Here is a 25669-nt window from a genome sequence, read left to right as displayed (position 1 = left end):
GTGAGATTTAATTTCATTGCCTCATTCAATTAATTTATTAATCAAAAATTACATTATCGGTTATTGGAGTAATTATTGGACTGTCATCGGGGGTTAGACCCTAACAAATTTTACAATAATGGAAACTGAAATTCTCTTTATCAAGTATTCTGTACTGATAGTTCTTGTACGTCGTGAAGTTCAGCTCTCGCATTTCATTTGCGTGGTCGTAAATTTTTTTAATCACTGGTGGAAATGATGGAACGTTTGCTGCTGTTGCTATCTCGTCGTAGTATGCCCATTGTCGATCTTTCATTTTGATGATATGTCGAGCCTAGACAACAGGTTGAATAAAAAAAAATGTCACTCAACTGACAGCTTCAACATTACTATTAATTATGATTATTAATTTACTGGAATTCCTTGATCCAAGAGCATCTGTTTCTCCCGCATAAAGTCCATCCGCATTTCTTCTGGTGAGGGGAGCTTGAGATGTCCCTCCAAGATTCTCAGGATGTACTGGGCCTGAATGTGAAACATGGGGAAGGGAATAACGATTCCGGGAAGTCCCATGAAAAATAAATTTGGCATGTCCGTGTGAATGAGATTCTTGTAGATGGGCTCCACGTGATTTTCCTCCGTCAGAAGTTCGATTTTGTCGGACAGGAATGGATACGTGAATTTATATCCTGAAAATTTACCAAAATATTTGTGCGAAGACAGACCCATGGAGATATTTTTCCTGTTTTCAGGATTTTGGGGGCCTGGGTGATGATGCGGTTGGCTCCCGGATGGAGGCAGTGTTCGGGACTAGTCTGGGAGTAGTCGTGGCAATGTCGAGGTAGACGTGGTACCATCCGAAAGCCAACCAGAGGAAATAATTTTTTTAAAGTCTGTCACCTGTGCAGTAGATGAAGTCATCAACATGTGCGCTCGTTCCATCCTTGAAGATGAAGGTATTGCCGTGGATTGAGGCAATTCCAGGCCTCAGCTCAACATTGGCCGGCATTACTGCGTCCAAAGTGTCCAGGTTGTGGCTCAAGTAAACCTTGGTAGCGAAAATAATCAAGTGGAAATGTTGGTTTCGTCGGAATATAATTAATTTACTTGCTATAACAAAAATATTAATCAAGGGAATTTTAAAAACCTTGGTGGCGTGCTTCGAGACCTCGATTGCAATATCGATTCCTGACCAGGAGGCCCCAAGGATGCAGACCTTCTTCCCGGCATATTTATCCGGAATTCTGTACTGATGGCTGTGAATACAGTCCCCAGAAAATGTATCACTCCCCTTAATCCTCGGTATAGCGCCGACAGTGTAATGCCCATTGCATAATACAACAACGTCAAAGGTCTTGGTGTACTGAACTTTGCTGATAAGGTCCTCGTGAGTGATCGTATAGATTGTCTGATCACTCAATGATGTTGATGGCTCAACGCGTGTCACCAGATTGTTGAACTGTCAACATCAGAGAATGTCAATGATCTATTTTTTCAATATTGACTAAGCGAATCAATAACACACAACAGAAAACATTATTTCCACTTTTGTATTACTTATTTTGCAAATATCTCAGAATCTATTGACTTTAGAGGGAAATGTCATAAAATAGTTTAGGTAGAAAATTAAATTCGCTAAAAAAATGTTTTATGATTTTTTTTGGTAAATCCATTTTTTATGAGGATATTAGCCGTTTTGTTATTCAAGTTATTCTCATCTCCTCACCTTAATATAAGGATAAAGATTGAAATGTTGCGTATAGTCCTCTAAATACTGCCGGATAACACTGTGATGGACAAACGAAGGCCCATTCTTCTCTTGGAATGGGAAATCCGGTATCTGCATGATTTCTTTCGGTAAATTCGTCCTAAAAACTCGCAAAATCATTAATACCATTTTCAATATTTCCTCTCAAAGATTTTTGTTCACGTGTCAACGATCAAAGTTTGATCATCAACATATCTCAGGTCTTAACGGGGCGCAAAACATGTCTCTATGAAAAAAAAATCCGTTTGTGCTAATCAGGGAGTAATATTTTAATTTCGTTGCTTCAAATGCGAAAGCTTTCGATTTCAAATCCGGTCGGGTAGAACGATGCGATAGAATCATGGCAGCGTATTCTAGATCAACCGAAATGGTATAAAGTAATGATAAAAAAAAATGCTCCCGTTACTCCTGGATTTTCAGATGTTCATCAAATATCAAGGTTGGAGATCAGGTAATTTAGCTCGTTCTGTCCCTTCACTACAAAATTATACGAACAGCCACGTAAGTTCTAGGATTTCTTACGTAAATTTTTTTTGTTATAGTTAATTGCCCGGAACTTTACAAGATTATACGGCAGAAAGAACAAACTATGTGCATAACGTAATTCAACTGATTTTTACATGAATACGGTCCTATTATATTACCTATTATTACATTTATACAGTAGCGAGGTTGTAAAATGAGTTAAGTTGACTCATCTCGGGTGAGCTTTTGAGATACGAATACCCAGACATTCATAAAAAATTATTCAATATCCCCCAAGAAATTTTCTACCGAATTTTGCTCATTTGGATTTAAAATTTTTCAAATTTTGAGACTGCCATGATTCTTTGGCCAACAATTTTCTTCGGAAAATGACAATATTTACAAAAGCCAATAGCGAATTTACGCCGAATCGCCTCACGTAATTTTTCAGATTAATAACCAATTCCTTTAATTATAAAAAATCAGGTTAATCGTCTGATATTTACCTCAAATTTTTGTACATACTGCTGTGCACCTCCAGGCCATTTTTATCTAGCTCGGTGGCGTCGGTGTAGACCCAGGTACCACCAACCCCATCAGTTTGCTCGAATAGTGTGAGATCGAACTCTTGTGGCCTCGAGGAGATGTGTCGAGCTACGACGAGACCAGCAACTCCACCACCAACGATAGCAACCCTTGTCTTGCTGCTCGGCATCTTCCTGATTTATTCCGATTAATTTCACCAAATCGACGGTTCAATTAGGCAAACGTCTAAATACTTTATTATTTTGTTTTTCGATTCTTTAAGTTTATGTTTTCTTGACTTTACTTAGATGCTTGTCTTGAGGATTTTAATGAACCAGTTGAACAGATTTTTCTATGCAATTTTATTTAATTTATGACCGTATCAACGCTGTAAACACTCGTTGGAGAATAATTATCGAATAACTCTCGAGATGTTTGAGTGGAAATGTAAATTAATGTGATGGATTCAATGTTTATTGCTCGAAGCAAATAGACCGCTTGCTGGGGGGATCGAGTTTTGATGTGGCTCGGACAGCGTTTCGATGGAGACTGAGTGGGCAGACCCTATCGCGGTGACTTCGTCGCTCTTTTCATTGCAAATAAATTTTGTCGAACATGTTTCAGTTAAGTACTATGCAACATCGCGTCGACTTTCGTGGTTTCTGAGGGCTCCCGTGGGCTTCATTGCATCAGCAATTGCCATCTGGAAGATTATCCAAGTTCCAGTTGATGCTTATGACTGCCTGGAGTGAAAAAATAACAAATATTGTTGGATTATCGTATAATTACTACGAATCGTTTAATGAGATTATGAGCCCAAAAATAAACAGTGACTTTGTGGGGTGAAAAGTCTGATAGTTCTGTGAATGACATTTTGAAATACGATTTTCTTTAAATTGGGATTCTCCAAATAACTCAGTAAATGAGCTGCGATAGGATGGAGTAGGTGAAAAACAAAATGGTAGAATTTGGAATTATTTGAAGGAAATGCCCTTAGCATATCATAAATATCATGTGTCATTCATCCCCAGCAAAATTTAAAAACGTGAGATGGAAAAATGATTTTTTTTTAAATTGTTTTTTTTTTCATTTCTCCAGATCGAATGACGAATTCCCTAATTGTCCCTTTTCCGAGTGGTATTTTAGATTTAAGAGATATTTTCCTTGTGCCATATTTGTAAAGATCAATAAAAAATAAGTTATTGCCTCTTCCATTCAATTTGTTAACTCAGAAACGATATTTATGTGAAAATTATTTTTCTTGAAATACATTTTTCGAGTAATTTCTCTTGAACTCCTCCCTCCGTTCGCTGAGAAAAGTTAATCACCACTGCAACTTTCCTACACGATTATTTAAATTATTGTGATTTTTCTCTTTGTGCTAATTAATGATGAGGAAAAAAAATAATCAGTAAAAATTATTGAACAGTTCACTTGTCGACTACAGAATTGAATCGCAGAAATTGCATCGTAATTTCTTCCAAGGGATTCACATAAACCATTCGGAACACTGAAAAAATTTTCCTGTTTATAAATAAAAATTCTGTTGTGTCGCATCAATGGACGAATGAGCGAGACTGTTAAATTATTAACTCGAGTCTTACGCTAATTGTTGATTATTGCTCCTATTATTGGCATATTTGATTTTTTTCACGACGAAGTTGAGAGTAGATGAAATGAAAGTGAATGGTTGGCCCCATTTTCACAGATTATTTTCTCCATTCAACGAATAGCATTCCACGGTACAAGCGGTTATTATGATCACGTGAAGTACTTCGGTGATTACCGGTGATTTGAAGTGGATAATTGGGTCTGATGGTCGATAAAAAACGTCCAAGACTTTGCTGGGAAGTGCAGTAATTTCTACAGACCCATTTACGCCGAGTTTTCATAAGTCAATTTACGATGGTTTAGGAATTTAACATCATTTTTATGGAAAATTTGACGACTCAGTTGAGAAGGAGAAGATAAAGGTTCTGCCGCACAGCAAATATGAAGGAGAGGATCGAGAGATAAATTGAGTAAAAATTCAAATTGAAGAACATAATAGATGAATTATTAACAAACAAAATAGGTAAACTGTTTTCGGAGAAAAAATAATTTAAATTATTCGGTGTTATAAAAAAAGGAATTTCATAGATAGTTGACCATTAATTTTTAGGATAATGGTCATAAATAGGATTTAAGACTTAAAAAGTTATAAAATTTCCAATTTCACTGACAATTCACTGCAGATGAGAATTCATTTATTTATGTAAATTTAGAATTGTCAAGATCGGTATACACATTACTCTACATTGATATAAATTTCCCCAAAAAAGGAATTCATTTTCTTATCAATTTTTTTTCTGGGTTTCAGACAAAAATCATCAGAAAAGAGCTTCCCTACACGATTATTCATATTTCAATGTACGTTGTATTATATTTTGCTCTCGCTAAATATTATGAAATTTCGCCACGCAATCGCATTTTAAAAAATCGTGACATTGTGGGAGATTAGAGATGTTTTGGGCGGGTTTGAGATTAGAGATCAAAGATCACGTTGAGTGAAGGACTGTGAAGATATGTTTTACAACAGATAAATTAATTTGTAGCAATTTTTTTGACGAATAAATCAGTAATTAGGAAATGGCCATGACTCGCTTATAAAATTATGTTGATTGTAATTTTTTCATTAGAATATTTGCCATTTGCCTCCCACTGTGAGAGACACCTCCGGAAATGCCAAATGGTCCCGCGGGTCTCTACGCACTTCGTAAACCACTTGCAGTATTGCATCAACCGGCCCAGAGGCCTGAAAGTTAAGACAAAAAAAAACAAAATTCACAGGGGAAACGACAGATTATAGTCCAGACTCCCGGCTTTTACGTCAGATTCTGGTTTCCGCGAGTTAGCTACAGTCCCAGGGTTGTTACTTAACAAAATCCATCATTTAATTGAGTCATAATTTTCTGTTTTTTTTTCAATTTTCCTATTCGCAGTCATAACCATTGTTTATTATAGTTATAATACTTTAATTACAAGTGCTATTTAAAATTGAATTTTATTGCAATATAAAAATAGCGAATGAATTTTAATGTTTTTAATAATTTAGGGATCACCACAACAGGGATTTTCAGCGATAGACTGCATTCTTGAGGAATTAAGGCATTTTTTTAGAGAATAAAAAATTATAAAGGCGACACAGAGAGAAATATTCAGTAAAAATTATGGATCCTTCAGGTAATCGATAATAAGAAATCATTTTCTGGGGATTTTTATGAGAATGCAAGGAAGGAAATCTGAAATATTAAATAAATTGTGAGGTTCATCGTCGAAAAATGTACGAAATTGTCACGTTATTTATTCTGCAGAAGAAATATTTATTGGAAAGTTCTCGATTTATTGTGCCTCCAAATTTCTGTCGGGCTTTTATTCTTGCTTGTGAATGACAGAACTTCCACGTGATTTTTCTGGAACCTTCTCTCTCCGTCCAGTCACTGAATTTTATTAACTCCGGAAATCAAACCTCACAGTATAATTATTGAGGCTGCGATCTTGGAGAGCAATCGAAGCCTTCATTTCGCCAATGATAAAACTAAACTGGGTCACATGGATTTGCAGTCGACAATGAGCGATCATTTTTTTCCTTCGATCAAGACAAATAAACGAAACTGAAACAAATGATACTTTCGAGTCCCTCCTATTTTCTACTCAATTTTATCCTCATATGAAATGTTGTTCTCATTATACCCCCTCGTGGCACCCTATTCCATCCATTTAGACAAAAGAAACAACAATTTTTGAGTTTTCGTCAAAGAGGATGACAGGGAAAAAAAGTTCGTCAATTTCCCGCAGTCCTCTTGAAAATTCTCCGGAGTGACATTCCGCAGGAGAGATTTGAATATTGACAGTGGGCATAAGACCCCACACCCCGGGATGTGCAGATCGACCGGAGTGTCCCCGTCCTTGTAGATGACCTGCAATAATTAATCGACCTTCTAAAAAATTCCAAAACATAGATTTCCATTGATAGAAATATTTTCAAACCTTCACATAAAATTTCCTCTCCAGTTCATGCAATTCAAAAATCACACTACTGGCGTAACCAGGAACGTGAGAGTCGTACACACCGAGAGTATTCAATACTGCCGCCACTTGCATTTCGTTTCCGGTGTAAAAAAATGCTTTTGGTGTTTTTTCATTATCGATTAATTTTTTTGATGCATTAAAAAATTTTTTGAGCCATACTCCCCCCCCAAGTCTCTTCATTCTACTTGTGTAAGTCTGCAGAATGTACTCCACAGCAGCGATATCTTTTAATTTTCCATCCGGAAATATCTCTCTGGTCCATGGCTCCAATTCACGTCCAACACCCATCTGAAAGATCAATTCTAGTCCTTCATAAATGTCTTCAAAGGCTCGACGATTTCAATAAATAATAGGATTTGTATTGATGCCTTTAGTTTATAAATTATTTTCTAAAATTTGGTGGAATGTCGGCAGAATGTCGGTAGAACGTTGGCACAAGTTGCAGAGGCGATACCACTGCCACAATTGCCCCCTTATTTTTTCTCATTATACGTTTTTCTATTGATTTTTTTCGTGTGCGGGGGAAAAGGGGTAAATCAATTATTTGAACAATTGCAAATTATTTTGTAAAAGTGGTAATAATAGTAAAGAGATTCAACAAACCTTGGCTGCTAGTTGAATGTATAGCAACCAGCCTTGAGTGCTACTCGTGTGATTAATACCGGTATGAAAACTCAGATGATTTCGCAGAGTCCGGATATCTGATAAGGCCGACAGCAGTCTCTCTACCTCAGCCTGCGATCTTAATCTATCGATTGCGTAATTCTCACACATTACGAATGAGTAGAACAGAGTATCCTCGAGGAGATCAGTCACGTGAATTGGCACTGGGATCCAGAGTAAATCAGGATGCCATCTGAATTTCAATGGGACTTTAGAGAAATTCGCAGGAGTTACATTTGCATATAAACTTACATTTGTGAGGACTCGGGTGGGAATAATCCTGCCGCTAATAATTGCGCTGTATTAATTGATCTCGGCAGGTCCACTGACTGGAAGTAAACAATGTCACTCCTATACTTTGGACCAAAGAAATCATTGTAGTTCTTCCTGAAGAATTGTCCTAGTTTGTAAGCTGTCAGTTTTCCTTTCTAAATAAATCACAAATTGTAATTAAAACTGATTTCGTTAATTAACTATTGAATAAGTGATGGATTCACGGGCAATTGACGTGAGACATTTAGAGAAATTCACAGTGACGTCATTGCAATAAATAATTACGAGATTTTCATCAAGTGGAGAATGTTTAATTACATTATTCAGTGCCATTGGTCCATCCGGCTCCCAGTTCTCATATTTATCAGGATCAGAAGGATAATACTTATTCAGAAATGTTCCACTGTGAGGGTTTCGATCTGCATGACGAAGCACTACTTGAATTAATTTCAATTCTGCACTGCATATAGTTGAAATAGTAAAGATATTTGCGTAAAATATCAACCACTTGCAATGAATCTTCATTCTGCCTTATTAAGTGTAGAATGATAATTGAATGAAATGAACGTGAATCTCCGAGGACAAGGAAAGCTTCCACTGGTGTGTTTCCATGAAAAAATGCTGCCTAACGCTTCCATCTTGATAACGATATTTTCTTATGAATTAATCAAGATACGCACTGATACGCATGGAACTCTTACTATAAAATTATAGTTGAACAGTTTTTCGATAATTTGTTGGATTGAAAAGAGTTCTGCTCATTAGAATAGTTCCATATAAAATCTACTTTATGTTTATATCGAGAGAATTTTTGATTTCGCATTCTGCCTTGAAGTTACTCATGTCATTAACATTGCTATGAAGGCTCAGAAAGGATTTTTTAGCTTTAATACTTCATAAAATTTCAATTGTAATTTTTATTTGAATCAGTGTTACATAGTATCCTTATGAAAATGTTTTCTGATAATTAGAATGTAGTAAAGGTTTGAGATATGTGGCCTTAAAAATTGCTCCTCACTGGGGCACGCATCTTACTCGTCAGACGGCTCTGGGATAAGCCATTCCGTGGATTCCTGTATCTCCTCATAAAATCCTTTGAATGCAGTATTTTCGTTCAGCCTGTCGTTCTCTCCTACATTTTCCGTCTCTGTTTGTTGCGACGAATCTTCCTCGGCTACCGGCACTCGCGATTCCTCTACCACTTCCACTACTAGATCCTCTTTCCATTCTCCTCCGGCTTGTCCTTCTGCATCACCTTTTTCGTAGAATCGTTCTTCTGTCCTAACTTCTATTTCACGAACTTCATCTGCATCAACTTCTCCTTTGAGATCTCCATCTTCGTCAACTGCTTCTTCTCCTTCGTAATCTTCATCAGGATCAAATTCCACTTGGGGACTTTCATTAGCAGCGAATTCTCCCTCGAGATCTATATCAACGTCAATTTCTCCTTCGGCATCTCCATCAGCACCAGATTCTCGGTCGACATCTTCTTCTCCACCAAATCTTCCTTCGGCGTGTATATCAGTGTCAACGTCTCCTTCGCCATGTCCTTCTGCGCCAACTCCTTCTTCGGCGGTTTTATCAGCGTCAACGCCCTCTTCGACATGTCCTTTCGCACCAACTTCTCCTCCAGCATGTCCTCCTGCGGCAAGTCCTCCTCCAGCAAGTCCTCCTGCGGCAAGCCCTCCTCCAGCAAGTCCTCCTGCGGCAAGTCCTCCTCCAGCATGTATTCCTGCGGCAAGTCCTCCTCCAGCAAGTCCTCCTGCGGCAAGTCCTCCTCCAGCATGTATTCCTGCAGCAAACGCTCCTCCAGCATGTCCTCCTGCGGCAAACCCCCCTCCAGCATGTCCTCCTGCACCAAACCCTCCTCCAGCATGTCTTCCTGCGGCAAACCCTCCTCCAGCATGTCCTCCTGCGGCAAGTCCTCCTCCAGCATGTACTCCTGCACCTAGTCCTCCTCCAGCATGTCCTCCTGCAGCTAGTCCTCCTCCAGCATGTAGTCCTGCAGCAAGTCCTCCTCCAGCATGTCCTCCTGCAGCTAGTCCTCCTCCAGCATGTCCTCCTGCAGCTAGTCCTCCTCCAGCATGTAGTCCTGCAGCAAGTCCTCCTCCAGCATGTCCTCCTGCAGCAAATCCTCCTCCAGCATGTCCTCCTGCAGCTAGTCCTCCTCCAGCATGTCCTCCTGCAGCTAGTCCTCCTCCAGCATGTAGTCCTGCAGCAAGTCCTCCTCCAGCATGTCCTCCTGCAGCAAATCCTCCTCCAGCATGTCCTCCTGCAGCAAATCCTCCTCCAGCATGTCCTCCTGCAGCTAGTCCTCCTCCAGCATGTCCTCCTGCAGCTAGTCCTCCTCCAGCATGTAGTCCTGCAGCAAGTCCTCCTCCAGCATGTCCTCCTGCACCAAACCCTCCTCCAGCATGTCCTCCTGCAGCAAATCCTCCTCCAGCATGTCCTCCTGCAGCTAGTCCTCCTCCAGCATGTCCTCCTGCAGCTAGTCCTCCTCCAGCATGTAGTCCTGCAGCAAGTCCTCCTCCAGCATGTCCTCCTGCAGCAAACCCTCCTCCAGCATGTCCTCCTACGCCAACTCCTCCTGCACCATGTCCTCCTGCAGCTAGTCCTCCTCCAGCATGTAGTCCTGCAGCAAGTCCTCCTCCAGCATGTCCTCCTGCAGCAAACCCTCCTCCAGCATGTCCTCCTACGCCAACTCCTCCTGCACCATGTCCTTCTGCACTTAGTTTTCCGGCTGCGCCGACTTGTCCTCTAGCGTGCCCTTCAGCGTGTGCACCTCCGGCTAATCGTCCTTCACCATGGCCACTCGCATCAAGATAGCCTTCTTTATGAACACCACCTCCAACGCGAGCCTCTTTATGAAAGCCGCCCCCAAGATAACCTTCTTTATGAAAACCACCTCCGACGTAGCCCTCTTTGTGATGCGCTCCCCTGATCTGGCCTTCTTTATGATAATCAGCCTCGAGATGGGCGTCTTTGTGATGCCCTCCCCTGATATGGCGTTCTTTATGATAATCAGCTTCGAGATGGGCGTTTTTGTGATGCCCTCCCCTGATATGGTCTTCTTTATGATAATCAGCTTCGAGATGGGCGTTTTTGTGATGCCCTCCCCTGATATGGTCTTCTTTATGATAATCAGCTTCGAGATGGGCGTCTTTGTGATGCCCTCCCCTGATATGGTCTTCTTTGTTGTATTCTCCTCCACCATGACCAGTTCTGACCGAGTCTTCTTCAGCGTGTTCTTTTCCGTGACGCCCTTTTTTAGCATGTACTAATTCATGAACCTGTCCAACATACTCCACTCCATGTTTGACTCCTCCAGCGATTGCCGATCCAGCCTCTACCGCTGCATGCTTTACCCCTCCTACGACCTCACCAGCTAATTTTGCTCCACCGTGTGCAGCTCCAGCAATTTTTGACCCAAAATTCAGTGCTCCGCCGAGTAATCCGCCCACACTCAGTCCTCCGCCCATATGAGCGGAAGCATGTCCTTCAGCACCAACTTTTCCTCCACCATGACCTTCAGCGTGCACACCTCCACCGTATCCTCCAGCAGCATGCCCACCAGCACCATATTCCCCTCCAGCATGTCCGCCAACACCATATGCTCCTCCAGCATGTCCCCCAACACCATATCCTCCTTCAGCATGTCCGCCAACACCATATGCTCCTCCAGCATGTCCGCCAATACCATATGCTCCTCCAGCATGTCCGCCAACACCATATCCTCCTTCAGCATGTCCCCCAACACCATATGCTCCTCCAGCATGTCCTCCAATACCATATGCTCCTCCAGCATGTCCCCCAACACCATATGCTCCTCCAGCATGTCCCCCAACACCATATCCTCCTCCAGCATGTCCTCCAACACCATATTCCCCTCCAGCATGTCCATCAAAACCGTGTCCTCCTCCAGCATGCCCACCAACACCATATCCTCCGCCAGCATGTCCGCCAATACCATATCCTCCTCCAGCATGTACGCCAGCGCCATATTCTCCTCCAGCATGTCCGCCAACACCATATCCTCCTCCAGCATGTACGCCAGCACCATATTCCCCTTCAGCATGTCCCCCAACGCCATATCCTCCTCCCATACCGAAATGCATTTCTTTATGAAAACCCATCTCAAGATCCACTCCACCGCCACCGTGTCCTTCTGCTTCGCCAAACTGTTGGAGAGAAAATCATAAATAGATCAATCAAAATCAATAAAATGCTGATAACCGACGTCATTACAGCATTTCTTCTTTGGAAAATGGTTTGAATGTAGCTATTGCACGTTTTCTGAAATTCTGATTGGTCCACACAATTACGGAAAAGTAATAATAAAGTCTGAAAAACATTAGAGTCGCATAGGCGGACTTGAATTTTAAAGATTAAAATATTATCAGTGTGACATCAATAAATGTTTTGGACAATTGGACCACTAATAATCTCAGCAAGTGAAATCACTGAGTTTGCTGAGGTAAGGCCGCTACATTTGGGTCCGAAGCTCATCGTGGTAAAATCAATTGGAAGGATTATCAGGAATGAATCATTTTGTTTGCTTTTTTAATTCATTTTTCCGCGATAAAGCCAACAAACTCAGTCCGATTTACGTCTCCTCTATCAAACTTGGTGTTCGTCAGAGTAATGTCATGTTATCGAATGTCATTGATTTGACTTTGGAAAGAAGTAATAAAATTTGGCATTAGGAAATGTATTTCGCAGGATTGAAATGATCCAGGAAATGAGCGAAAATATTGCACAAGCTCCGAAATAAAAATTGGATTGTATTTTCAATAAATGCATGTTAATGGCAAAACTTTATGATTTATAATAAAACTCGTACGAATGATATTTAATAATAGGGCAATACGCCATATGTGATACGCTGTGGATATTGCATTTTCGCATTCTCGACTTTAAGAGTTTGCGATAACGACGCAGAAACAGACATTTGCATTTTTCTAAGTTTTCCCCCCAATTTTGATTTTTAAATTGAGATGAATATATTTTTTAAAGCAAATATGGAATAATGATAGTTTGTTATCTTACAATATATCATGCGGGTAAAATATCTATTAAAAATTATGAATCTTTGCATTATGTGATTATGAAAAGCCCCAAAGAAGAAATTTTTTATCTATGATGATATTTACAATACAAAACTGATGATATTTAAAAAGTTTAATGAAAATTCCCATTTTGGCTTTGCATGGAAAAAGGATTTTCGGAAAATTCTGGTATCAGTCCGGAAAAAGAAGTGCAAGGAGTTGTCTGTGAGGGGAAAATTCCAGTCTTGTTGTTTCCATGAAAAGTTGCCAGAAATTCCGAGAAGTTATACCTGAACGGTACCAGAAATTTTTGAAGTTGATGGATTGTTTTTTTTTCCAGTGCTCGTACCAGAAAATATCCGAGAAATCTCGGTCTGTCCATAAATAACTCACCCCAAACAACGAACCGGATGAACAATCAACCAGTACGCCGAAAATCACCACAGGGATGAAGAATTTCGCCATGTTGATTTGTCGATCTCAGGAATAAGAACAGCAGGTGACGACTGTAGAAGCCTTCCAGTAATCCTCGCTAATAAAGCTTGACACAGGTCTATATCTTCAGAAAAGAGCACGCCATAAAATTCAGCCACAAATACACGGAAGAAACATTATCAATAAAGAAGACACGTGTAATATCAAATAGTTTTCCCTGCTATTCCAAGCATTTTTCCTATTTAAAATTTATTATTCTACGCAAAAGCCGGCCGGCCTGGAAATTTTAGTTCAATTACTCCGGCAAAATCCAAATTAGTCTCTCTTTAAATTTCGCGATCCTTTAGTTTTTCCGGGATTTCTCTAGAACTCTCTCAATTAGGAGATTGTCTCATAAATTTCCCAAATTCATTCTCTAATTGATACGTTAATTGTGAAATTCGTCAGATGTAATAAAATATTTCGCGAAAGAGATCTATAAAAATTTTGATGCGATCACCGAAAACATGAGAACCCTCCGATTTTCGAAATTTCTTCGGAATTTCCTCGGGAATAATTTCCTGTACTGAGCACAAAAAATCATTTTTTCACGAACATATGATTTCTCATATATTTTTGTAGGTACCCATATGGTAAAATATTTTGGAACGTATGCCTTCAGAGTGGACATCTCCAGGTGAACCAAATGCAGTTCCAGCGAACAAAATTATGTTGAACCACAAGATTATTATTCAGACCATTTCTTATCATTTGATTTTTCCCAGGACTTGCCAAGTTTTTATAAATAAAATCTCGTCTTTCGTCTTCTAAAATGCCACAGAATTTTTGGGCTGATAAATATGAAACAGATCTTTTATTTAGCATTCAAAATATTGTTTTGGCGAGAGCCTGCGTCTTTGTTATTGTCGAATATTCAATTTTTACGGAACGCGAAGATGCTCTGAGGAGGCAGACGCCGGGTCTTTATTTACAGCAGGAAGTCCGAAAATAGATGTGTTCTACGAGCTTTCAGGCGCTACGTGAGGTCCAGCATCAGCGGAATCTTCAGTTGGTCTACGACAACCGGTGGAGAATTGTTAGTGAGTACATGTTTTCTGGAATGAAGAAATTCACGAGAAAAAAATTATTAGAAAATAGGATCTTTCATTGAGAACTCAAAAATTTCCATCTAAAAATTTCCTACTTGTTTCAAACACAAAGAAAATTCATTCATCACAAGGATAGGATTTTCGCATATATATTAGCCATGAGTTTCTTACTAATTTTCAGAACCTTGAAGATGGAATTCGCAACTAGAAATGAAGCCATCGACTCCTTCACATCCGGAGATCAGCGAGTGTAAGAAAAATAAGAAATAAAGTCACTGCCTCGAGGGGGGTTTCGAATCAAATTCTGCTCGAATGCTAGTTGACGGACAGACATGTCGATTCTACAATCAGCAGTTTATCGAGCCCCAAACGAGGAATCTCCCAGGAAAACTACTAGTTTTCACTCTGAATCAAAATACAGCCGTTAATTTTTACTTTTTCATTTCCGCAGTGATGTCATTGGCTACGTAGAAACAATAATTGAGAAACCCCCGACGCCAATGGACAATGTTCGGGTGATGTTCACGTTGAACAATAACCGCGGCAGAACACTTCTTATATGCGTTTGGAATCAGGCGAGCAAAATTCATCCAGAATGGATCAAACCAAATGCGGTAAATTCAATAAAAAATTACCTACAGATGCGTCGAAATTTCGTATATTCTTTCAATTGAGTACAAAATATTCTCAAATTAATAAATAATAAGTGGAATGCAATAATCACTGTTAGAGGCTTATTTTTCTTGTAATGCAATAATTTTTTAGAATATCTACTGTATTTTTCCCTTAAAAATTATTGTCACGATCTCTTCTATCAGATTCTCCACATTATCAACGCCAGATGCAAAATATTCGACGTTCCTTTCGTTCGTGACAACATTAATTCGCGAATCAATGGTGAGGCCTTCGAAATTCACGTCAATCATCCCACTTCGATCATCAAAAAAATCGGTGATTTCAATCCCGAGGAGTTGCCGAAGACAGTGCCTCCTACCATCTTATGGAATCAAATTCGTGAGTCTGATGGACAGCTCGTACGTAAGTGTTACAAAAAAATATCCTATTAAATTATGATGAAGGCAATAATTGCAAAAAATTCGGTAGAATTGCCTGACTTTTCTGAAAAAAACATCATTAACAATATTGCAGGTCTCAAGGGATTTGTCAAGGGTGAATTTGCAAAACTGAAACACTGCACTTATGGATCTATCACTGATGGCCGCAAGAAACTTAACATTGTCCTGACAAACACTGATGACATTCAGCATTTCAAAATTGGTGATCTTATTGAGGTTGAGGGCACCATCAACATGAAGGGATATCGTGCCAAATGGTACGGACGTGATCCACCAGGAATTGAGTTGAACGAGGCTTCGAAAATCAAGAAGGTCGATGTGGATTTATCTCTGCTTGAGGTCCTCTCCATGGATATTACTCAATATCCTTAGAAGGTAATGAAATTTAAATTGGTTGTTTTTTCTGAAGAATGTGATCACTTGTCGTGCCCCATGAAATTGATACCAAAACAATTGTTGTGCAATTTCTGTTGGTCGTTGGTTTCAGGAGTATTTATGGAACAATATATTTTACACTGACAATGTTAAAAGATAGAATCCAAAAAAACAAAGCCTCTACTATCTCTTACCACTCGAAACAATAACTAAATAAAAAATACTCAAATACATGAATAACTAAATAAATAAATAATATAATAAATATTCATGATATTCGAAATAGATCTTGGAAAAAGCAGTCTTTGGAGTTGGATGACACATTTATTACAGATTATATTGAAAAATACTGGAGCCAGAGGCTTAAAGAGTTACGTCAAGATTTTTTTTTTCGTAGATCGTAAAATTCTCTACCAAAAGGTCTAGACAAGGATTAAGTGCGAAGGAGAATACCGGAATAGCTCTTCTCAGAGAATTTCTCTGGTTATAAAATTCTCGCGTATTGCTTTCCCTAGAATTATCCATTTCAAGTATATTTTTGAAATTTCATGCTTCACTGAATTGTTTGTTCTCTAGCCGACGGAAAACATTTCGAGGAGTAAATAATGGCTTTCACCAGGACATCTCATATGAATAACCGTTTTGAACCTGAGGATGCCTTCCTCATTTATGTCATTTTTTAAGCCCTAGATTGGTCTAGCAATTCATGAAAAACGATACGCTGCAACCGCTTCTTCATAGGATGACCAGTCTACAACTATTATTATTTTATACCGAATGAAAGTGTGTGTGAATACCTAATGAATTTAATTAATCAATAAATGTTTTGTATCAAAATATGTCGTCAATTTGTCCTTCCATCAACGAATGTCGATGATTCCCTCTCCATCAGTCCCTAGAAAACAGAATAAAAAAAAAAAATATGAATTTAGTGCAGCAAGATTTCGTTCTATCCGGTCTAGTAGTACAACCCCGCGCAAATCAGACCTGGGTAATGGGGAAAAATCTAAGACAGTAATTCTGTAATTGATTCAGACTGTTCGTCCTTTTTTATCCGAAGTCCCATTTTTGCTCATTATTTCATGACTCACGGAGTTGGAAGAAATTTTTTTTACGTTTATTTTAATTTTTAACAACAATCAGAAAACTGTAAAAAACCGCACGAAGATGAGGGCACCATCATCTTCCGAGTTATTTAATAATGACCAGACGCAAAGACATGATATTTTTTCTCATTTGTCAATACCTAATGAATTTTTTTGACAAGTAATTATTTTTGTATATGACAATAGCATTCACTTGTCCATTCCTAGTCAATCCGTATCAACGATTTCGATCAACTATGGAATGTATATTTTTTAGAATTTTTATTTCTCATTGTGTTTCGATCGTTAAAAAATATTTATGGACTTACCATAACAGGAAGGAACATTTTGTGGCCAATCGCAAACATTTATGTTCGGATTGAAAGCTGTATCGGGGCCGCAATCCATTACGAATGTACGACCGCGATCGCACTGTAAAAACTTGTAGCAGTTGTATGGGTACGGCAGGTATCCAGTGAATCCTCGAGGGCATGTCGGTTCATTCTGAAAATATCAAAGGAAAAAGCATTAGCGAGAACGATTAATGCTGATGAGGTTCGAACCCAAGTGATTCTCAACCTTTTTCAGGGCATCCTTTTTAGGCTTGCTCTGGAGATTGACAATACAATGGATATTATTATACGAAGTATTTTTAGAATTTACATCCGTAAGGAATAGATAGAAAAGCTTCGTGCTTTCTCTGAAAAATTCTCTGCGATTCGTTGATTTAAAAAAATGAAAAACTAACGAAATAAATGACAAAAATTTATTTTATTAAATAAAATGACTAATTAAATTGAGAAATAAGTTGGTACATTCCCATTTAAGAATTTTCTCCAAAATGTAAGGGCCTATTGAATTTCTTGCCCCCAAAAATTTCGCAAAAAACAGTAAACTTTGGGAATGGGAATTAAGTCAATTTATTCAGAAACTCTTCAATCTTGAGCCATTAAAAAAATTTATCTGTTGGGTGACTCGTGTCAGATTGACCGATTATGAAATTACTGTTACATTTATTACAGTAATTATTTTGATTAACATAATTAAAAGGATCTCCAACGAGAGCTCTGGAGTGATCTTAACATATCAGGTTGTCCACAGCTCGAGTCATTAATTTTGGTCATTCTTATCAGAACTGGTTTGATGTTTCTTTTTACCAACGGCTTGTTATTGCGGTAGCTTCCGAGAAGTAATATATTTATTCACAAATATGCAAAGCATGCAGCAGTAAAATTGCAGATCTATTTTCACCTTAAAAATCGTTTTTAAATAGTACGTTCTAGTATGAGGGCGTAAAATTTTGTAGAAGAATATGGACCAGGAACTTTCTGTAGAAAATATCCATTAGACTTCAATAGAACCAGTTAAAAAATTTTTTTAGCCGTGACATTCGTAATAGAATTTTCAAAATAACCAAATGATAAAACATAATCCTATCAACATCAATAAATAAAACGATAACGATGATAATTATTATTTTTACACTCGGGTGTGTGAACTTTCACTTTCTACCCGAGGGATGAACACAGGATTTTTTTTTTAATGCGAAAAATTTTTTTTTGCTCAGAGGGAGAGGCAACATGAGTCCTCTAACTCCATAAGTAAAAAAACATTTTTCTCACGAGTCTCGAAAGACTTTTTTTCATTACAGTGTACGAAAAAGTAAAGCTTCCGGTGCGCAAATTTCGTCCAAAAAACCTACTTTTCGGTACAACAGTGCGATCAAAAAATATTCTTCAATTCAAATTCAATTTTCAAGAGCAATAAAAAATCTATTCATGAGTTGCGTCATGATTGAAAATGAGACAGCGTTTAATCTCCGAAATTATATAAAATGACTTTAACATTGCAAATGACTTACTGCGATGATCGGATTGAAGAAATCAGCCGAGAGAACGCAAAAAATCGTCGACAGCACGAAAAATCCCTTCATGATGCCTTCGGGAATAGAATATTGTAACGAGTCGCGATCTCGCTCTACCCCCAAGAGCACCAGGTGACGACTGAGGCGGTCCACCCGGTATCTGACGCTAATGAAGCTCAACAAGGCCCCAGGGAATCCACGGGGAACAATGTCAGGAGTAACTTATGCAAATAATTACTGTAAAATAATTCTGCTGTCCTCATCAATGAACGAAGCAACGATCCACGAACTATTTTTTACCGATAACGCGGGAACGCACTGTTGACAATGTTCTTGTATATCTACTTGTTTATTAGACAATGAATCACGTACCAATGTCAATCCCCTTTTTGCATATTCACGCTTTGGAAGGAAAATGATTGAACCGGAAAAAAATAGTCACTCATTTTTGAAAATTTAAATACAACTTAGATTGCACTGATGGCAACGGTTGTTATCAACTCCCATGTGCTTTCCGTGCGAATATATTGATTTGATTTATTTACGGTTTTTTGTATTTATTTATTTGAGTATTTCTCGTATGAAATACTCAGTCAGGCACAAATTGCGGGAACGGTGAGGATTGCGTATTATTTAATCTCAGCCAATTGATTTGAAAAAAAAATCCTAAACCCCAAGTCCTGGATTTGATTCCAGTGAAAAATTGACTCCAAAAATAAGAAAAATAAATCAAGCAGCTGAGAGAAATAAAAGTAATCAGCTGACGTGAAAAATAAAAAGATATTGGCGATAATTCCTTCAATAATCTGTCAGCAAAAGGAAGTATGTTAACGTGAGTCCGACACTTACAGTAGAGGATGGAATAAATCATCTTCATTCTCTGCAAAGAAATATTAAGTTCCAACCATAAACTACCAATTCATCATTAATAACAATTCATTTGGGAGTTCTCCAGTTTATGTTCATAATTCATGAGTTTCAGTTGATTCGCATCACTCAGACGACTGAGTCAGGATATTGTAGACGGAATAGGACATCTTCAGGAGCTGGAATTTAATGATCATTATCGGGACTGAATAAAATTGTCACTAACACTGGTCAAAATTATTACTTACACTGCTGAATGACACTAGAGACAGACTGACAACATGTCCACTTGTGTACCTTATGGGTCTCAAGGTTCGTGCCATGATGAGCACCAAACTCTTCTGGCTATTGACGGACAGAGACGTCCAGTCCATTTTGTAGATGCCTTCGGCCATAGTTTCACTCTAAAATCCGAATAATCGTGACAGTGTCAATCGTTGATGCATGATGACTATTTACCCTGATGGTAACATCATTCGCCGCATCACAGAATATGAATATCTGCACCAACATGCAGCCGACGTACATCAGTAGAGAATTGAATTCTTTGCTCAAGGGTTTCAGCTGCGTCAGGGTGAAGACACTGACGCAGAGGACCAGGGAACTAGCGCAGTATTGAAGAAAAATTGAACCGGTGAACGTGTCATTCGTCATTTTTGAAAATCTGAATGAAAATTAATCGTAGATTTCATTGAGTGCACCATCATTGCTGTCAACCCCCAAGTGGTTCCGAAGGAAAGCGAGGGGATGGAATCGTACAAAAAATAATATCGAGGAGAAATTCAGACGATTACTTTTTCATTCAAGATGCGATAAAAATAATAATTTTAGATGAAGTTAGGAACAAGTTAGGTCGAACTTCATGAGTAAGAAGAGTTGACTGAAGGCCCTCGATCAAGGGCCAGTTGCCAGAGACCTTGCAAATAACCGCGTTAAACATAAACAAAATAAGTTGTCTGAACGTAGCTTGATATTCGGCTTTTCGTACTCTTCCGTTCTGCCCCATCCTCCCCTATTTTTTCGACAAAATACTCAACTCAAAGATGGCCAGATGATGGTTCGTATGATTCCCCAAGTACTTGGTCTCCATCTTCTCAATCTCCTCGGAATCTCCTTTGCAGCCAATTCCAGACCGCTCGTTCTCCATAACACTTGGCATCATGACAAACCGATACTTGAGAACTTCCAATTGCGCCGAGGTTGCCAGCATCAGTGCTGACACGAATGTATCGAAGGTCATGTTGACAACAGCTCCCATGTAGTGGCTGTAGAGTTGATGGATATACGAGACCCAGTAGCCGACTGATGCTGAATCATCGAAGGGATATCGTGCTTTGAAGAGCAGTTGACGACGGGGCATGTCCCGGATGAGGGAAAATAGTGTTATCAGTGTGCATGTCGCTGTTCCTAGTGTTCCGTACACGGAAGTAAATCGCCTTACATAAATTTATCATCATTGATTTCTGCTTTCGTCCTTTAACATCTCGAAAATTTGAAAATTGCATAATTCAAGGGGTGTCCGTTGCCATCGCCAAGCGACGATCAACCAACGGACGAGATTCATTTCCATTGATCCATTGATTGGCAAAGAATTGCTTCAACGTCAAGGAGAAAATTACGTAATTTTCAGCTCAGAGATTGCATGATTTTTTCTTTATTCTCTACACGGAGATAAATTTTTTATAACAATTCTAGTACGCACGCTGGACAAAGTCAAATAAATCTACTGATGGTAGCGCAAAAGGTCTCGGAATTTCTGGTAAAATTTCTGGAGGTCCTAGAAAATTTCCTAGAAATTCAGGAAAAATTTACTTTTCTGCCAATGAAATGTCCAGTGATAGCCCTGGATTGCTTTCCCGGCCACCACGTTCCGTCTTTTTTCCCGGACTAACACTAGAATTTTTCTTAAACATTTGTCTTCGTGTAATCTCGCGTTTGGGACCTGAATAATTTTTGCTATTCTGAAACGTCACATATTTCAACGAATGATTTTGTTCCTCCAAATAAGACTCGATCGCGGTTTCTCTCACTGAATGCACTGATAAACCCAACTTACTTGACAGAACGATGAAATTTTGATTTAATCACCACTTCATTCTCATCCATGGATTTGAAGGGCTCAAGATCGAATAGTTTGACCATTTTGCTGATTTCATATCGATAAACAGTCATGTTGAACATCTTTCCAGCCACTGCGATCATCGTCAACAGCATGAAGGAGGCATTGGTGAGCTCCTTAGTATCATTGAGACACGTGAGTAGCGCAAAAAATTGAGAAAGTACGAAGGTGCACATGGCTGTCACAGCAAATGCATTGTAAATTCTGTACAAAAATATTTGCCAGACTGATGAAGTATCCTCGGGGAACCAGAGCCCCAGTATTCGAAAGGAGAGAATGTTCAAGGAGAAGAAGGACATTATGAAAATGTAAAGGTCTCTCCAATGTTTCACTCGCTGCTTCTTTCCTCTCAAGCAGATGATGGGCTTCTCGATGACGTTGACGACTCTTTCGTCAGTAAAACTCCGGAGTAACGTCCAAGACCACTGGTGTCACGTAGACAGTCGAAATAAATGCAATTGGAGAGAATTTTTTTCGCAAAGTGACATTATCGCAAGCTGTTGGTTCACAACAATTTGTTCTTTCTTGCAAGACCTCTATAATCAAGAAAAAAAAACTTGAAGTTTCTGGGGGACGAAATGACCCTGTAATTTGCGAAATCTTTCCTACAATCGATGGAATAAGAGTCTCTACTGTTACCCTATAGCTGCCCTTCTGCAATTGTCGTCATGTATCAGGTGTCTTCGTACAAATTCGATGACTATTTCGAAGAGAAGAAACATTGGGTATCGATCTGCTCGTGAGGGGGGGAGTACGACGTTTGCAGAGCCAAAGTCGGTGGAAGTAATGGATTGTATGAAGGGTTGTGCTGACGGCAGGACAGAGGACCAATAGAACAATTCGTTCATAAGAAAATTTAATAGATATTACTTCACAAAAAAAGTAATTCATTGGAGAACTTCGGGAGGGAAGGCTATTATCGATGGAGTAAGTAAATCGTCCTCTTATTGAATCATCCCCGAGTAACCACTGATCGATCTATCAGGAGTAAAAAAAAATTTCGTGCAGAAAAAAATCGGCAAAAAGTACTTGAAATAATCTAAGGGGATAAGTCCGAATAAGTCACATCTTCTTATCCACAAACATTTATTATCTTCTTCAGTCCTCATCAACGAGCAGTTTGCAATTGATGACAATAGCCGTGAGATTACTTTGTACTTTCTTGGATTGATGAATCTCATTCGGACGCTTGCTTCAGGATATTGAAGATCGAGTAGGAGAGCTTCAAGAGCTGAAACTCAAATGATGATCAAATAGTAGCAGAACAATTCCCACAAACTGATTAACCCTTCGTCATATACCATTTAGGACTTCGTTCATGCAGTGAGATATCTATTGTCAAGATTAGGAAACACACATACTGATACTGGATAAATTCATTTGCTGAGAGGTGGGAAGATCCGACCCCTACGGTGGACGATTTCGATCGATCTATGACGAAGGGTCGACAACTGAGCAATTGCTTACACTGCTGAATGAAATGAGAGACAGACTGACCACGTGTCCACTCGTGTACTTTATCGGGCTCAGGGTACGCGCCATGATAATCACAAGGCTCCTCTTGCTGCTGACAGATAGGGACGTCCAGTCCATTTTGTAGACACCATCAGCCATATTTTCGCTCTAAAATGCGAATTATGTTGATACTGTCTTAAGGTTTTAGGGGCACCTAGGAGGTGAGTTAACACGAAATAAACCTCCACTAGCAAAAACATTGTGTTACCCTGATCGTAACATCATTAGCTGCATGACAGAGAATGAATATCTGCACTAGCATGCAGCCGACGTACAGCAAAAGAGAGTTGAACTCTTTGCTGAAGGGTGCCAAGTTCGTCAAGGTGAAGACACTGATGCAGAAGACAAGGGAGCTGGCGCAGTATTGGAGGAAAATTGAAACAGTAAATGTGTCATTCGTCCATTTCGAGAATCTGAATGATGAAGAATCGTTATTCATCGGGTGAATAAAATTACGTAATGATGGGGTAAAAAGCGGTAGTTGAACTTGACCCTTAGCCGAGTTCTCGAGGACTACCTCCGAATCAAAGGGCAGTAGAAAGATTCATATCTTAATGACACTCTGAGCCAATTTATATGATAATAGTTTTCGTTGATCTTCATTTACTCCACAAAAAAAGGTTTATACAGATAGTCCCTCAAGACTTAGATAAGAATTCAGTTGACTCCCCTCCCTTTACCACTCCATTACTAAATTGGAATTAATCAATCAAGTAATTAAGCAATTAATCCGTTGGTCAAATTCTTCTTTACAAAGTACTAAACTGAAAAATAGCGAGATGATGATTCGTCTGATTAGCCAGATATTTAGACTCCATCTCCACGACTTCTTCATTATTTACTTTGTGATTGGACTCCGAGCATTCCTTCTCCATTGCACTTGGCATCACGACAAATCGATACTTAAGAATATCTAGTTGTGCTGATGTGGCTAGCATCAGTGCAGCCACGAAGGTGTCAAAAGTAACGTTGAAAATAGCTCCCAAGTAGTGGCTGTAAAGCTGATGTATGTAGGAAACCCAGTAGCCAGTTGACACTGAATCGTCAAAGGGGTATTCGGCTCTGAGGAGCAACTGACGACGTGGCATATCCCTCACCAGAGAAAGCAGTGTTATTAATGTGCACGTTACAGTTGTCAGTATTCCGTAGACGGATGTGTAGAGCCTTACGAAAATTCATCACCATTGATTCCTGTATTCATCTAAATAAAGTTCCAAAACCTTGAAAACTGCATAAATTTCAAATCACAGTCTCCATCAAAGGGGATTTAGTGAGCTCTCTTTGGTTTCCATTTTGTAATTAATGCAAATGGATCTGAATGATGAACACGTGAACATGAAAATAATGCAATTGTCAACTGAGGAGAAAAAGGACTTACTTGACTGTGCGATGAAATTGCCATTGAATCGCCACTTCATAATCATCAACTGCTTTGAATGGCTCAACATCGAAGAGCTTGATCATTCTGCCGATTTCATTTCGACAAAGTGTCATGTTGAACATTTTTCCACCCACTGCGATCACTGTTACCAACAAGAATGAGGCGTTGGTTAGCTCCTTAGGGTCATGAAAGCACGTGAGTACAGCAAAAAATTGGGACAGGGCAAATGTGCATATGGATGTCACTGCGATTGCATTGTAAATTCTGTACAAAATAATTTGCCAGAGTGGTGAAGTGTCCTCGGGGAACCAGAGACCCAGGACTTGAAAGAAGAGGATGTTCAGTGAGAAGAAGGACATTATGAAAATTCGAGAGATTTCCCGATAATTTTCTTTGCGTCTCTGTCCTTCCGATTTGCAGTCGAGCTCTCGGCGATGTCGCTAACTCTTTTACCAGTGAAATGTGGGCACCCCCGGGACGGATGATGTGGCATGAGGGAAGGGGGGAATCGGAGGGGATGTTCTTCGAGGACTGACATTATCGCAAGCTGGTGGTTTACACTAATTTATACTCTAGGAACACTTGTCTATCATCAAGAAAAAGAAGCTTCGGTTTCCTTGGGGGACGATGTGACACCGTAATTTGGGAATGCTTTCGTACAATCGATGGATTGAGGTGGGGACTTCGGCGAAAAATTTAATAGAATATTGACCTGGCGGTATAGGGGAAGGATGTAAGCCGACGGTAGGGAAAAAGCCAGTAATGTGCCGAGGTTCACTCCAAATGAACGATCAATTGATTTTACTTTCGATTTTCTCAAAAATTAATTGTTGTACGATAACATCAAAACGAACGTGGGCAGCCAATTATATGCGTCTTCAAGGAATTCTATTGGAGGTCGTTTTGACCGAGTTGGAACATGAAGGTGATACCAATAAATTTTAGTTCGATTTGAGGGGTTGATGAGCCGTGAAAGAAAATGAGCAAATCGCTGGCAGATCATGTATAAATTCTTTTATGAATACTAATTACCAGTTTGTTGACACATTTTCTTTCCATTCGAATATTTAAACTC

General features: G+C 39.3%; 6 protein-coding genes across 7 annotated transcripts; 1 reads left to right on the top strand and 5 right to left on the bottom strand.

Moving 5' to 3' along the window:
* Positions 1-6: 6 nt before the first annotated feature.
* On the bottom strand, positions 7-3343 carry LOC135163062 (uncharacterized). Its single transcript, XM_064122207.1, has 6 exons — positions 2719-3343; positions 1706-1847; positions 1127-1438; positions 880-1027; positions 394-668; positions 7-313 (listed from the first exon to the last, which is right to left on the bottom strand). The coding sequence occupies exons 1-6, from the start codon at positions 2925-2927 to the stop codon at positions 101-103; spliced, it is 1299 nt and encodes a 432-aa protein (XP_063978277.1). The 5' UTR covers positions 2928-3343; the 3' UTR covers positions 7-100.
* Positions 3344-5684: 2341 nt separating this feature from the next.
* On the bottom strand, positions 5685-8496 carry LOC135163065 (venom acid phosphatase Acph-1-like). Of its 2 annotated transcripts, XM_064122214.1 has the most exons (6): positions 8063-8496; positions 7724-7899; positions 7412-7664; positions 6767-7096; positions 6470-6696; positions 5685-6390 (listed from the first exon to the last, which is right to left on the bottom strand). In XM_064122214.1, the coding sequence occupies exons 1-5, from the start codon at positions 8267-8269 to the stop codon at positions 6484-6486; spliced, it is 1179 nt and encodes a 392-aa protein (XP_063978284.1). In that variant the 5' UTR covers positions 8270-8496; the 3' UTR covers positions 5685-6390; positions 6470-6483. The 2 variants fall into 2 exon arrangements, with proteins under 2 accessions (XP_063978284.1, XP_063978283.1); XM_064122213.1 differs by having other exon boundaries at positions 5685-6696.
* Positions 8497-8641: 145 nt separating this feature from the next.
* On the bottom strand, positions 8642-13341 carry LOC135163048 (fibroin heavy chain-like). Its single transcript, XM_064122179.1, has 2 exons — positions 13183-13341; positions 8642-11922 (listed from the first exon to the last, which is right to left on the bottom strand). The coding sequence occupies exons 1-2, from the start codon at positions 13252-13254 to the stop codon at positions 8776-8778; spliced, it is 3219 nt and encodes a 1072-aa protein (XP_063978249.1). The 5' UTR covers positions 13255-13341; the 3' UTR covers positions 8642-8775.
* A 731-nt stretch (positions 13342-14072) lies between these two features.
* On the top strand, positions 14073-16600 carry LOC135163076 (uncharacterized). Its single transcript, XM_064122230.1, has 6 exons — positions 14073-14303; positions 14494-14562; positions 14764-14926; positions 15131-15350; positions 15462-15763; positions 16340-16600. Exons 2-5 carry the CDS (start codon positions 14504-14506, stop codon positions 15758-15760), a joined length of 741 nt encoding a protein of 246 aa, XP_063978300.1. The 5' UTR covers positions 14073-14303; positions 14494-14503; the 3' UTR covers positions 15761-15763; positions 16340-16600.
* Positions 16601-19588: 2988 nt separating this feature from the next.
* Positions 19589-22140, bottom strand: LOC135163066 (odorant receptor 46a-like). The gene is made up of 5 exons (XM_064122215.1): positions 21636-22140; positions 20617-21015; positions 20039-20243; positions 19828-19983; positions 19589-19758 (listed from the first exon to the last, which is right to left on the bottom strand). The coding sequence occupies exons 1-5, from the start codon at positions 21995-21997 to the stop codon at positions 19705-19707; spliced, it is 1176 nt and encodes a 391-aa protein (XP_063978285.1). The 5' UTR covers positions 21998-22140; the 3' UTR covers positions 19589-19704.
* Positions 22141-22618: 478 nt separating this feature from the next.
* On the bottom strand, positions 22619-25622 carry LOC135163067 (odorant receptor 46a-like). The gene is made up of 5 exons (XM_064122216.1): positions 24592-25622; positions 23979-24377; positions 23422-23626; positions 23166-23321; positions 22619-22929 (listed from the first exon to the last, which is right to left on the bottom strand). Exons 1-5 carry the CDS (start codon positions 24951-24953, stop codon positions 22876-22878), a joined length of 1176 nt encoding a protein of 391 aa, XP_063978286.1. The 5' UTR covers positions 24954-25622; the 3' UTR covers positions 22619-22875.
* Between the last annotated feature and the right edge of the window lie 47 nt (positions 25623-25669).

The sequence above is a fragment of the Diachasmimorpha longicaudata genome, chromosome 5 (assembly GCF_034640455.1).
Source record: "Diachasmimorpha longicaudata isolate KC_UGA_2023 chromosome 5, iyDiaLong2, whole genome shotgun sequence".
Taxonomy (NCBI): Eukaryota; Metazoa; Arthropoda; class Insecta; order Hymenoptera; family Braconidae; genus Diachasmimorpha; species Diachasmimorpha longicaudata.
This window is presented reverse-complemented; position numbering and strand designations above follow the sequence as displayed.

Bases quoted from the DNA above. Each gene is read 5' to 3' on its own strand.
- LOC135163062 (XM_064122207.1), bottom strand. From the start codon at position 2,927: ATGCCGAGCAGCAAGACAAGGGTTGCTATCGTTGGTGGTGGAGTTGCT. The intron at 1,848-2,718 runs GTAAATATCAGA...GCGAGTTTTTAG, and splicing joins AGTATGTACAAAAATTTGAG to GACGAATTTACCGAAAGAAA. The intron at 1,028-1,126 runs GTTTTTAAAATT...TTCGCTACCAAG, and splicing joins TCTCGAAGCACGCCACCAAG to GTTTACTTGAGCCACAACCT.
- LOC135163065 (XM_064122213.1), bottom strand. From the start codon at position 8,269: ATGAAGATTCATTGCAAGTGGTTGATATTTTACGCAAATATCTTTACT. The intron at 7,665-7,723 runs GTAAGTTTATAT...ATTGAAATTCAG, and splicing joins CCACCCGAGTCCTCACAAAT to ATGGCATCCTGATTTACTCT. The intron at 6,697-6,766 runs GTTTGAAAATAT...TAATTATTGCAG, and splicing joins AGAGGAAATTTTATGTGAAG to GTCATCTACAAGGACGGGGA.
- LOC135163048 (XM_064122179.1), bottom strand. From the start codon at position 13,254: ATGGCGAAATTCTTCATCCCTGTGGTGATTTTCGGCGTACTGGTTGAT. The intron at 11,923-13,182 runs GTGAGTTATTTA...TCTCTCCAACAG, and splicing joins CATCCGGTTCGTTGTTTGGG to TTTGGCGAAGCAGAAGGACA.
- LOC135163076 (XM_064122230.1), top strand. From the start codon at position 14,504: ATGGAATTCGCAACTAGAAATGAAGCCATCGACTCCTTCACATCCGGA. The intron at 14,563-14,763 runs GTAAGAAAAATA...TCATTTCCGCAG, and splicing joins ACATCCGGAGATCAGCGAGT to TGATGTCATTGGCTACGTAG. The intron at 14,927-15,130 runs GTAAATTCAATA...CTCTTCTATCAG, and splicing joins AATGGATCAAACCAAATGCG to ATTCTCCACATTATCAACGC.
- LOC135163066 (XM_064122215.1), bottom strand. From the start codon at position 21,997: ATGTCCTTCTTCTCCTTGAACATTCTCTCCTTTCGAATACTGGGGCTC. The intron at 20,244-20,616 runs GTTGAGTATTTT...ATTTTCATTCAG, and splicing joins CATCATCTGGCCATCTTTGA to ATTTTCAAAAATGACGAATG. The intron at 19,984-20,038 runs GTAAATAGTCAT...TTCGGATTTTAG, and splicing joins CGAATGATGTTACCATCAGG to AGTGAAACTATGGCCGAAGG.
- LOC135163067 (XM_064122216.1), bottom strand. From the start codon at position 24,953: ATGTCCTTCTTCTCACTGAACATCCTCTTCTTTCAAGTCCTGGGTCTC. The intron at 24,378-24,591 runs GTAAGTCCTTTT...AATTTTCGTAAG, and splicing joins CAATTTCATCGCACAGTCAA to GCTCTACACATCCGTCTACG. The intron at 22,930-23,165 runs GTAAGCAATTGC...TTTGAGTTTCAG, and splicing joins CTCTCATTTCATTCAGCAGT to CTCTTGAAGCTCTCCTACTC.